The sequence below is a fragment of the Triticum urartu genome, chromosome 2 (genome assembly GCF_003073215.2).
Source record: "Triticum urartu cultivar G1812 chromosome 2, Tu2.1, whole genome shotgun sequence".
Taxonomy (NCBI): Eukaryota; Viridiplantae; Streptophyta; class Magnoliopsida; order Poales; family Poaceae; genus Triticum; species Triticum urartu.
Window position 1 is genome coordinate 687737221 of NC_053023.1, and position 12951 is coordinate 687750171.

At 50.1% G+C, this 12951-nt stretch overlaps 1 protein-coding gene across 2 annotated transcripts; it reads left to right on the plus strand.

The window, feature by feature from the left end:
- The first annotated feature begins 7713 nt into the window (after positions 1–7713).
- On the plus strand, positions 7714–12053 carry LOC125539753 (BAG family molecular chaperone regulator 1-like). 2 transcript variants are annotated; one of them, XM_048703260.1, is made up of 5 exons: positions 7753–7829; positions 7867–8193; positions 9749–10005; positions 10637–10783; positions 11610–12053. In XM_048703260.1, exons 2-5 carry the CDS (start codon positions 7932–7934, stop codon positions 11751–11753), a joined length of 810 nt encoding a protein of 269 aa, XP_048559217.1. In that variant the 5' UTR covers positions 7753–7829; positions 7867–7931; the 3' UTR covers positions 11754–12053. The 2 variants fall into 2 exon arrangements, with proteins under 2 accessions (XP_048559216.1, XP_048559217.1); XM_048703259.1 differs by having other exon boundaries at positions 7714–8193.
- Positions 12054–12951: the final 898 nt, after the last annotated feature.

The following is a 12951-nucleotide window of genomic DNA, read 5'->3' on the forward strand; positions in this document are numbered from 1 at the left end:
GTGCGTCCGACTGTAGATGCTCTTACCACGGTTATTTACACTACCCACAAAAGAAAATTAATCCGATATTTTTTCCATTGTAATGACGGTCTGAGTGAAACTCCAATGGGGTGACCCAAACAGACGCGCGCTTTTTCCGCTTTTCGTCCGTTTGGGTCGGCCAGGCGGACGTGCGCATCCACATTCTCAAATGGGTCGGCTTGACCGCCCAACGGGAGGCTGACCCAAATGTGACGGCGTAGAAAAAAACAGCTCGCACAAAATAAACATAATTAAACATAAGTGTCCGATCAAACGCCGGCCAAGTCCACTTAAACCTAATTAAATTAAAATATAAAAAAGACTGCGCCACCCCGCACACTGCCCTAGACATCGTCGGCCTTGCCCTTGCCCTTGACGTCGTCGTCGCCGTCGCCCTCACCGCCTGTGAGGTTGATGAAGACGGGAGCAGGGCCAGCCCACCCGAACACCGCCTAGTACGCTGCCAGGGCAGCCTCCTCCGGCATCTGCTGGAGCGGCGACATTGCGGCTAGCCGCGCGTGTTCCTCCTCCTCCTCCTCGAGCCGGAGCGCCTTCGCGTCGCGTTGGAGCAGCGCCTCGTAGCGCATCTGCCACTCGCCGGCGGCGTGCTCCTGGAGGAGCCAGTGCGCCTTTCAGCGCTTGAGGTGGGCCGCCTCCTGCGCCGGTGTGGCGGCGAAGTGGGCAGGAGGCGCGCTCACCCACTCGCGGTACTGCCCCGCCCACGTGTAGGCCTCCTCCGGCCAAGTGGGTGGAGGCGGGAAGCGCTTCCGCGTCAGCGACGGCCCCGGCTCTGGCTTCGACTTGGGCTCGACGGGTGGCGGCGATGGCGGTGGCGGCCCGAAGAGCGGGGTGTGGAACGGAGTCGCACGCCGCCGACAGGGCAAGGGCTTGCTCCAGCCCATCCCAGTGCGCGTCCTCCTCGAGGCGGCTAGCCTCCAGCGCGTGCTGCAGGGCCTCCTCGAGGGCGGCTTGGTACTCCCCCTCCGCCTCCATGTCTTCCGGCTCTACCCGCGGGGGCGGCGGTGGGAACGGCGGCGGGACGGCGTCGACGCCTACATGTCGTTGCTCCTCGTGTTCGAGGGCGAACCAAGCCTCCCAGTTGGGAGAGTCGGCGGCATACTCAGGCAGCCGACGCTGCTCCGGCGTGACCTGCACACGACGCCTGCGCACCTCCTCGCCGTGCGCCCGCTGGCTTCACGGAACCGCCGGCACCGGGATCCGCTGCGGACCCAAGTGCCAGTGGTGCGACATCGTGACATCAGGGTAGGGCAGTGGCTGCCTGTACTCCCAGTGCCACCGTGCTTGGTGCACCGGGATGTGCAGGCGCCGGCGACCTGGGCAGAAACGCGCCGGCGTCGCAGGAGGTGGGGGGAGGAGTACGGGGGGACGAGGCACCGGGGGTGCCCTTGCCTTTGCCACTGCTAGACCCATCACGAGCTAGGGTTTGCTGTCGCCAGCGAGGAAACAAAGGGAGTGATGGATGGGGGGGGGGGGCAGACGTGGACGAAAGTGGATGAGGCCAGCCCCCGCCGTACGCGTGCTTAAAAAAGGACGCTTCCACTGGCTGACTAGTGGGTCCGCTGTCGGTGGTCGTCATAAATAAGATGATGGGCGGCGGTTGGATGGCCTACAGGTGGGGACGCGGCGGGCGCCGAGAAGACGTGCGGCGCGTCTGCGTCGACGCATTTCACACGCAATTTCGGGCCAGAAATGGATCGACGCGGATTTCAAGCGGACGCGATTTGCGTTAGGGTCGATGCGTTAAGCCTTCACCTTTGTCCGCGCCAATTCAAATGGACGAAATGAGTCATCCTATTGAAGTTGCTATGAGCCCTTAGAGTCGATCATCGGCGAGCACTTGGAGGTTCTTGCCTGAATTTGGACGCGGAGCCAGCTGCGCCCCTGCCATTTCTATGCACCACAGTCCACGAGCACCTTCCCGTGTCGTTTCTCCCGTGCTCGTCCGTGCAGGGTGTCCCATCATGCATAGTTGCATACGCATGTACTCCTAGTGTGAGAGGCATGGCACGTGGCCGTCGCAGAGCTAGAGAGGCCATGATCGAGGAGGGAAGGCCACGGGTGGATGATACACCGACCGATATGCGCCCACCACCTTCGTCGGCCGCGGGAGCGAAAAAGAAAAGCCGGCCACTTTGAGCTTACAACGAGCGTGGGACGGCCACTGGGCACCGGCACGTAGTCTGTCGTATCCGGTGTCTCTCTCTCTGTAGCACTTTCGTGCTTTTTGCACAGGATGGTTTGCACTTGGTAATGGCCACTCCAGTCGCCTTGCCTGCCTACAAGCATCCCCAAGGAGTATCGATCACCGGCATGTTGGATATAAGAGCTTAGGAGCAGTATTTAGCAACGAGAACATTCGGTCACATTCTTCAGATGAAACACGCCACACACTTACAAATACTACAAGCGGGTTTACTTATTCTCGGCCTCCTCCAGTGCGATGCGTGCATGTGCGGCGCGACGTACGTGTACACGTACTCGTGGGCAATCACGGAATATTTCATTCACCGACGCCATGGTAAGCGTGGGTCTTGAATGATGCAGTATGTTCGGCCCAGGCGTAAGCGTCAGATTGGCGTCCACCGGCGCGTGGGCCGGCAATGGTACCTTGGACGTGCAGCATGCAGCCTGACACGGGCCCGCTTCTAGCTTTCTCAGGCTCTGAGCCTGAGTTTGCCTACCATTTCTGTCAGAAAATTATACTCCATCCGTTTCAAATTACTCGTCATAAAAATGGATGTATTTAGAATTAAAATACATCTAGATAAGTAATTCGGAACGAAGGAAATACTATTTTTCAATACTTCACATAGCCACCAGCCTCACGACGGCCATGTTTGGATCCTTGGATTAGAGTTAGTTTGGGTTAGTTTGGACTCAACTAACCCAAAAATATCCAAACAGGAGGGTTACTTTGGGTTAGATGCATCTAACCCGCCCCAAAAAACTAACAAACCCAAGAGGTTAATTCTTCCCGGGATCACAAAAAAAACACACTTTTCTCTCGCTCTTCCCGTAGTAGATCCCTCCCCACTTCCTCGAAGCTTCTCGTCCTCTCCCTCCCTCCCTCTCGCACCGTCCGTGAAGGCGCCTCGCCGTATCCGCGCTCCATCTAACCCTGCCATCCAAACACCTTTTTCATTTAAATTTAGTTAGTTCAGGGTTAGTTCAGAGTTGGAATCTAACTCTAACCTATAACTGAGTTAGAGTATTCAAACAGGGCCAACGATTGAGACGAAGGTTAAAGCCCTCCAATATCGTGTGGTTCAGCTCAGTTGACTTGAAATTTGTCCCTCAAAGGTCGTGGTTTGTGTGATATTCACTGTTTTCCGTTGGCATGATTCCCTTTTCTTGTGTATATGTTTCATATTTTTCACGAAATTGTCTTTCTAGTCCCGAGTTCAAATGCACCTTTATGAACACGAAAATAAATGAAGCAAACAAAATTTTAAAAAATGGATTTCTTTTTCTACAACAAACATTGCTTAGTTCTCCACGTGCATGCAAAATTTCATGATGGAATCACCTTCACGAAGGTATGGAAAAAAATCAGCTTTCTAAAATGCTTTAAAAATAGGTTTTTACCATCATTTCCTCAGAGCGTTAGGGATATTTTTTTCCTCATAGAAAATTTGCAGGTAAGTACAACAATCAAGAATGTTTCTTGCCCAAAAAATTCAGTTTTTCTTTGAAATTGTTACTACCTTTTGATTTTACTATTTTGCAAGGGTGCATTTGAGCTCGGAAGCAAAATTTCATGTCCATATTTTCGTGCAATCTCAACATCAGACTGTTAACAAAACCAATTTTGCTAACTAGCGGTTTCCAAAAGTTCACCCTTAGTGCAGTTTCAACATCACCAACTTGTCTTTCTAATCCCAAGCTCAAATGCATCTTTATGAAGAGTAGAATAACATAAAAATTTGAATCTTTTTTTACAACAAACATTGCTTAGTTCTCCGCCTGCATGCAAAATTTCGTGATGAGATCACCTTCGTGTAGGTTTGGGCAAAAATAAATAAAATCAACTCTCCAAAATGCTTTAAAAAGAGTATTTTAGCATCGTTTTCTCATAGCATTTGGGGTATTTTTCTTGACAGAAAATTTGCAGGTATGTAGAACATTCAACAATGTTTGTTTCCCAAAAAATTTGGATTTTTTTTGAAATTGTTTACCACTTCTTTTGATTTTATTACTTTACGAGGGTGCATTTGAGCTCAGAAGCAAAAATTTCATGTCCATATTTTCGTGCAATTTCAACATCAAATTATTAACAAAACCAATTTTGCTAAACTAGGGGTTGCTAAAAGTTTCTTATATCTTAGCCAATGTGTATCAAGAAAGAATTCGATTATGTTTATTGACAGTGTCCCGGCTAGGGGGCCTCTCACCATGTCGACTCCCGGACTGGTGGTGCAAAACCAATTTCATGTCCATCCAGGGTCATTTTGGGCGACCCATGATGCATACAAGGAAGCCAAGAAGCCTTGGCGTACAAGGCAAGGACTCTCTATTCATGGAGGACTACTCTCCACCTACATAGCAGACTAGGATTCATGTTATCATAGGCCTCTGGTAACTTATATAAACCCAAGCCAGGTTGGTGGACAGAATAAGATCGACATATCTTAGAGATGAGGGACAGAACAATCTCATGGTAGATCAATTTGTCCTTTGTGCTCTATCCCAAAGCAACACAAACACAAGTAGGACGCGGGGTATTATCTCTTTGAGAGAGCTCGAACCTAGGTGAAACCTCATGTCCTTATTACCATCTCATCTTAGGCTACTAGCTCGGGACCCCCTACCCGAGATTCGTCATAATCGACTCCGCCGTTTATCCTAGTGTAACATGATGAAATACATTGCCGACCTATGTTGGTCGACCCAATGTTTGGTTGAATTGGTCATGAACATACCAAAGCTCGCTAAGTGAAGCTCGATTTGAAAGAGACTGGATAACTAGTTTTATTTACTAATGTCAATATAACCAATGTTTTTGCGCAAATGGGTCTGTTCATACGCATCTTGCTTGGTCAAACACTTTTGTTCTTGTGCTTTAGACTGCTTGAAACCCAAAAATATGCAAAACAAATTTTATTTAGGCTTAGTCTCGCTTATCATACAATTAGGTGTAGGTACTAATAAGCAAGCCCATTTACCTATTTTGACATGACCATCTCTATACAATTAGTACCACATGACATATAACTGCTCATTAGGGGTGCTCGGGGTGTACGAGCCTAACAACAACATTGTATAAGGAGGATGAGGGAACATGGTACAATGATTCACACAAATCAACGAGGTAGTTGAATCAGACAACTATAGGTCGATCTTGAGGCCATATGATTGACAGTGAAGGTGTTGACATGTGGGAAGATGGACATAGGGAAGGGATGGTGACAGTGTTGTGGGAGGTGGAGACAGAGACATTATTAATGACAGATACAGTCAAAGATATGGGTCTCGTCATTTGCTGACGTTCATGTGTCTGCATGATCTATTTCATAGATGTACATTTCACGGAGAGGGTACAAGGGGTATTATATAATAGGGAATGTGACAACCGCTGGTCAAAACTGTCGTGCTCAATGGTACCATGATGATGAGCAAGACATCCTACAATTGCTCAGTCGGTCAATCAAAGCGAGACTTTACCTGTAGGTAAAGGATGACTCACGTTTACTACATCGAATAACATATATGTTATACCGCCTAAGTACAGAAGTATTTATTTGGCTTGTCCAAAATAGAAACGAACAAGAACGCCACGCAAATACTTAGATTGGCACAGAAGGAAACGGTACAAGAAAGGCAACAAGGTTGGCAGCTAGCTAGCTTGCAAAATATTCAAGCATATCAACGGAGGGGGGGGGGCATGACAAAACTGAAGGCTCTTTTTGCATAAACTGACACACCGAATGTTCGGTTGAAGTTGTCGTGCACATATCATACCTATTGAAGTGAAACTCGGTTTTTCAAAGGCTGGAATATCTGATTTTATATAGCAGTGTTAATACAACCAAGGTCATGGTGCAAATGGACCTTGTAGCTGGGAGATATGGATCGCATCATCAGCAAATCTCGCTGCAGCTACAACATCTATGTGGTAGTGAAGAATTAGGGACTGGCTATGTGCAAGTTACTCGAAATAGGAGTTGACTATGCCCATGCAAAAGAATTGTAGCACATGATAGATGGACATATTAGGGAAAGTAGGAGGGGGTTTATATGGTAAATGCAATCATTGTTGGACCGGGAACCTTTAACACGAGGATGATGAAGGCATCTTACAATTGTGCGGTTGGATTGAAGCAAAGAGTACACTCGAAGGTAATGAATGGCTCAAGGTAATGAAGGTGTTGACATCTAGGAAGATGAACATAGGGAAGGGATGGTGATAGTGTTGTGGGAGGTGGAGATAGAGACATTGTTAATGACATATACAGTCAAAGCTACGGGTCTCGTCATTTGCTGACGTTCGTGTGGCTGCAAGATCTATTTCATAGAATTACATTTCATGAGAAGGGTAGCAGGGGTATTATATAGGGAATGTGACAACCGCTGGATCGGAATCGTTGTGCTCAATGGTACCACAATGATGATCAAGACATCCTCCAAATGCTCGGTCGGTCAATCAAAGTGAGACTTTACCTGATGGTAAAGGATGGCTCATGTTTACTACATCGAATAAAATGTATGTTGTGCTGCCTAAGAACAGGAGTATTTATTTGGCTTATCCAAAATAGAAACGGACAGGCACGCCACGCAAATACTTACATGGGCATGGTAGGAAAAGGTACAACAAAGGCAACAAGGTTGGTAGCTAGCTAGCCTGCAAAATATTCAACCATCTCAATGGGGTGGCTATGACAAAACTGAAGGCTTCATTTTGCAGAAACCGACACACCTAATGTTCGATTGAAGTTGTCGTGCACATATCATACCTGTTGAACTGGAACTCGGTTTTGAAAAGGCTAGAATAACTGATTCTATATAGCAGCGTTAATACAACCAATGTCATAGTGCAAAATGGATATTATAGCTTGGAGATATGGATCTCGTCATCGGCAAATCTCGCTGCAGCTACAACATCTATGTGGTAGTGAAGAGTTAGGGATTGACCATGTTAAAGTTACTCAAATTATTAGGAGTTGACTATGCCCACACAGAAGAACTGGAGCACATGATAGATGGACATTGGGGAGAGACTAGAAGGACGTTTATATGGTAAATGCAATCACCGTTGGATCGGGACCTTTAACACGATGGTGAGGAAGGCATCTTACAATTGTGCGGTTGGATTGAAGCAAGGAGTATACCCAAAGGTAATGAATGGCTCAAGTTTTCTGATATCGAATAATAACGTACCTAAAAGCGGAATTATTTATTCGGCTTATGCGAAACAGAAAACAAACATGATCGAACACACACAAATACTTACCTCGCCATTAACAGATGGAAAGGCACGAGAACTAGCTAGCCTGCAAAGTGCAAATGTTCACCCGTCTCAACGAGGTGGCCATGACAAAACCACAGGGCAGGGCGGCTTTATTTGCAGAAACCAGCTTGGCCGGCTTTGGGAACGCCAGTCGCGGGGCCATGTTAATTGTGGAAAACCCCGGGGTGCCCCCGTGCTTTTACGCGCACAAACAGCCGGCAAGCAAAAAGGAGAAGCGCGTCCGCCTCGTGCGTGCGTGCCCCCGCACTCCCTCCTCCCTCCCTCCCCTCCCACGCGACGCGACCGCCCGGAGCGGCACGGCGCCACACCGACCACTGGTTTCCACCCCTCCCCCTCCCCGTGGAAGCTTCTCTCCCCACTCCCCACTCCCCACCTCGCTGGCCTCTGCTTGAGTGCTCCGGGGAGGCCGGCTGGGGCGCGGGCGATGGCGAGGGTGATGCACCGGTCGAGCTCGGACGGCGGGTCGAGCAGCGGGTGGTCGGAGGCGGCGGCCGCCGCGGCGGGGGAGGAGGAGCGGTCCGGGTGGGAGGTGCGGCCGAGCGGGATGGTCGTGCAGGCCCGGGACAGGGGCGCCGACGGCGCCGCGGCGGGGGTGCCGCCCAGGCCGCCGCCGCCGGAGATCAGGGTGCGGGTCAAGTACGGCGCCGCCACCCACGAGGTCGCCGTCTCCTCCATTGCCACCTTCGGTCAGTATTTATCCCGTCGCCCTGATCCCCCCTTCTCGTCAATAATCTCTTTCCCTGTTCGTGGCCTAATTAGTGCCTTGCTTAACTGCGGCTTAACTTTCCTCTCATCGCCGCCGTCGTTTCTTCTCTGTAAGATACGAAACTGAAATTTGTGCTGCTAATTACTTTGAATTACTTTTGTCTTGCGTTCAAACTGTTTGTTACTAATTATTATGTGCACAAAGTGATGGAGATAGTAGTAATTTTTTCGTTAATGGTGTGAAATGCTTAACCTAATCACGTCGTCCGCGAAGTTGTGACGTTTGGCATACGGCATGACAATGCGTGCAGGCCAATAGGGAGTTCGTGGCCGCGGATAAATTAATTAAAAAATAAAGATAGTCCACCTATCGGATTTATCAGCTAAATCCGTCCCATAAAAAATGGCCATGACTTCCGGCCGTGCCGCGTGGAGGACGCGATAATAGTACGGCGAGACATCCCCCTTGTCACCATTTTTCTCCCCCTTCTTCTGAGTATTTTATAAGGAAGGAGACGAAATCCAGGGAATAATCCGTGCAGAGCCCGTGATTTCTTGATCCGTGAGAAGGGCAGAGGCCTTTATTTCTTCAGGAATTCCATTTCCTGAATTTACTAGTAAATAAAATCTAAAGAAAAAGAGATTATGTCTGCTAACGTAAGCTTCAGTTCCCGAAATCGTACGACCTGGATTCCTGCCGGCCGCGGGATCCCGGCGTCCATTGGCCGGGCTGCAGCCCCGACGCACTTTCAGATGCAACGTCGTGCGTGCAGGCCAAACTTTGGTTGGAGATTACGAGGCTAAATCGACCGACCAGATTTGCTGTCAAAACCAGTTCGTCGCTTTGCTTTTTCACCTTTGCCTCACGACAAGCGCTGACGGGCGGTGACAGCCAGCGGCGGGGCGGGGCGGAGCGCGAGCGCGGGTGTCCGGATGCGGGGCGAATCCTGGCTGGCGCGGGACGGGTCCGCGTGTACGGCGGCCTCATCGGACGGCCAGCAGCGGCTGGGGCACGGCCCGCTTGTCCCGTTGCACCGACACCTTTCCGCCCCATGATGATACTGCGCCACTGTTTGGAAAATAACTCGGAGGCGTCGCCCAGCACGTTCCAGTCCCATTCACCGAGACCCACGTGTACTTGTGTATTTTCAAGAAAAAATGATGCGGAGTAGAGAATGCCATGGTAAAAATAGTCCATACTTGAAAAAAAATCAAGCTGGGAATTTAGATAGTATCTGCCGCACCACATTGTCTGTCGCTGCATTTGGCGATCCACAATGGCATGGCAGGCCTGGCCACTCGGATTCCGAGAATCTGGTCTGCAAGTGGCGCCGAAAATCCGTGTCAGTGCCGTGAAGAACTACCAAAACGTCCCAGCAAAGCAAAAGTACCACAGTAACTCTGAATCAAAATGTTGTTGGCCAGCGAGCGGCACGACGATCCAGCAGTAATCAGCTGTGATGTGCAGTAGTAATTTTGCTGGTTTCGTACTACTTCTGATTGGTTTGTTGGTGGCGGATGGTGGTGACCGCGCAGGTGAGCTGAAGAAGGCGCTGGCGCCGAGGACGGGGCTGCAGCCGTCGGAGCAGCTGCTGACGTACAAGGGGCGGGAGCGGAAGAACTCGGAGTTCCTGGACAGGTTCGGCGTCAAGAACAAGTCCAAGCTGGTGGTCTCCGAGGATCCGGCGAGCCTGGAGCGGCGCTACATCGAGCGGCAGCGGAACGCCAGGATCCAGAACGCCAACCGCGCCATCGGCGCCATCGCCCTCGAGCTCGACAAGCTCGCCGATCAGGTATGCACAACCGCACACACACAAATGCTCATTGTTTTTCCTTCCACCGCCGACGATCGATCGCTGACAAAAGAAACGAGCTCCTGACATCTAGCGGTGACAGTTTGCCTTATTCAGAGATGATCTAGCGGCGGGTAAAAATGGGATGCTTTGTCTTTTTAGGCGTGTGATTAGTTGCTGTCTCTGCATCCTAGAAGGGAATTAGTCGCAGACTTGCAGTATCAGTGCGTGTGGCGTCAGGCACGCAGGCATGGGACGGAAGGGGAATGCTGCTGCTGCGTTCGCATTGAATCGCATGTCCAGGGAATTAGGTGAGCAAATTGACGCCGCGAGCTCGTCCAAAAAACAGAATTGATGCTCCGTGATCGATCGATGTGGGCGCCGGTGAAATTTCCGTCGGCAGCAGCATGGTCCCGGAGTAGGGTTCACTCAGCGTAACCATCAGGATTCCGGCATTACGACACGAATCCGTCACCCCGTCACTGACAAGTGACGAGTAACAAGGATGCTCTCCTCACTTTCATCATTGCTGCCCGAAGCGGCCGGTGCCTGCGTCTGACGTCCCTGCCTCTGATGCTGTTATTCTAAGCTGATCGGATGTTAAAATTTATTCTCGTTCTTGTGCCACCAGGTGACGAGCATCGAGAAGTCGGTGTCCGGCGGGAGCAAGGTGGCGGAGGTGCAGATCACGACGCTGATCGAGCTGCTGATGCGGCACGCGGTGAAGCTGGAGAGCATACCTGCCGACGCCGACACCTCCTCGCAGAAGAACCTCCAGGTACCCCCACCACACCACACACCCTACATTCACTGCACGCAGATCAGGTTTAGTAGGGGTATCGTGCCATCGGTTCTGGTACAACTCTCCCCTTCGATGAGGGCAGGGTGGGGCTGTCGGCGTCTGCGATCCGCATCATTGCGTCTGCAGGTAACGCGAGCAGTGCCATGACCAGCGGTGCAATGCGAGTGTCGACGAGGAATGCAACGTGTGGTGTGGGCGAGTGCCCTACATGCCCCCCCGGGACGGTCACAGGCTCATTGGCTCCTTTCTGGAGGACACGTACGTGGTCCAGTACAAGCACAGGGAAAAACTCCACCTCCACCCCTTTCCCCTGCTCCGAATGTTAGGTAGATAGAGAGAGCCCTTGGATGCCAGCCTAGCCGATCCTGGAGTGTACTCTGAACGCGTCGCATGCAGCCTAGTGAGTAGCTTCTACTGATCGTGTTAGCAGCAAATCTTCTTAGTTAAAGGGGATGAATGTGCTCCCTGACCGTGCTGTACAAAGAGTAGATGACAAGAAAGGTAGATTGCCATGGAAGTGGCGCAGGCTGTTGGCTAGGTCACGAGCACAAGCAATGTGAGACTGAGACCAAAAGTCTGGGCCGCAAGCTTTCATCATTTATCTGCGATGATACCTTCATGCCACCTCGAGATGAGAACGGAAAAGCTCCTTCACTTTCTGTTCCGATGATAATGACATGCGGATAAACAATTTGAGTGCAAGCTTTTATCTGTGTGGTGTTTGTTGGTGCAGCCATGAGTGTAGTAGCGTAGCCCGTTGTCTTGGAGAAGAAAGCTGATTTGATTCTGTTTTTGTTGGCAGGCGAAGCGGGTGCAGAAGTGCGTGGAGGCGCTGGACGTGCTCAAGGTGTCCAACGCGCGGCTGCAGACGGTGGTGGTGACCACCAAGTGGGAGACGTTCGACAACAGCCCCCCGGTCACCACCAAGTGGGAGATCTTCGACTGAATTAAGCAGCAGCAGCAGAAGCAGCAGAGATTTTTCTTTATACAGAAGAGTGTCCATTTCGTTCGTTTCATGCCGTCAGTTTTGGTGTCTTGTTCCTTGCCCATTATTCGTTTTTATAACCGCGGTGAGCTGGTTTAGGTTAGTAGGTCGCAGCAGGAGGACCCCGGATCCCACCGTTTGTTTCGTCTGTTTGTAATCATCATCGTCGTCGACTCGTCGTCGTCACACCCGCTCGATTGATGGATGGATCTCACTCCAATAAACAGCAAAGCAGCACTGTTCTTTAGTGTGCTCTCCAAAGTGCAGTGTGTACTGATGGTGTGGAGATTTGTGCCGGAAGCAATGGTTGATGGGTCTCACTCGCTGGGATTATGTTTACAGTCCTTTGGCGCTAGCATGCCCTAGAGCGTATTGAGGCACTATCGGATCATGCGCCCTTCATTCTTAATTCTAATTCTACAAACCCATCCGCTCGCCGCCCTTTCAAGTTTGAATTGGGATGGTTGCATCAAGAAGGCTTTGCAGTCATAATCAAGAATATATATGGGAGAGACCCGCAATTGGCCGCACATCTATTCAGAGATGGAATTTTAAAATAAGAACCATAAGGTGGTACCTATCTGGATGGGAGAAACACACCAATGGAATATACAAAAAAGAAAAGCAACGGCTCGCCACCATTATTGATGACCTCGATAAAATCGCAAAAACTCGCATCTTGTCACAACAAGAGATTGAATTGAAAAATCAATCCAATGAGAATATTGCACGTCTTTTATGAGAAGAGGAAATCAAATATTACCAAAGATCCAAAGCTGACTTCATCTTGAAGGGAGACAGTAATACACGATACGTCCAACTTGTCGCCAATGGTCGTCATAGGAAGAAGTGTATATTCAGTCTCCAACAAGATGAGGGGCGGATCAAAGGTCAGGCAGAGCTCAAAAGTTATATATTCAAATACTAGAAATCTTTGTTTGGGGCACCTGATGAAGGGAACTTTACCCTTGACGAGACCCGAACAGATGATATTCCACAAGTCACAGCAGAAGAGAACGATATCTTCACGGCACCTTTCTCTGAGGAGGAGGTGAGAGCAGCAGTGTTTCAGATGAAACATAACAAAGCTCCAGGCCCTGATGGCTTCCCCGCAGAATTCTATCAGAATTTCTGGAATATCATCAAGACTAACCTATTG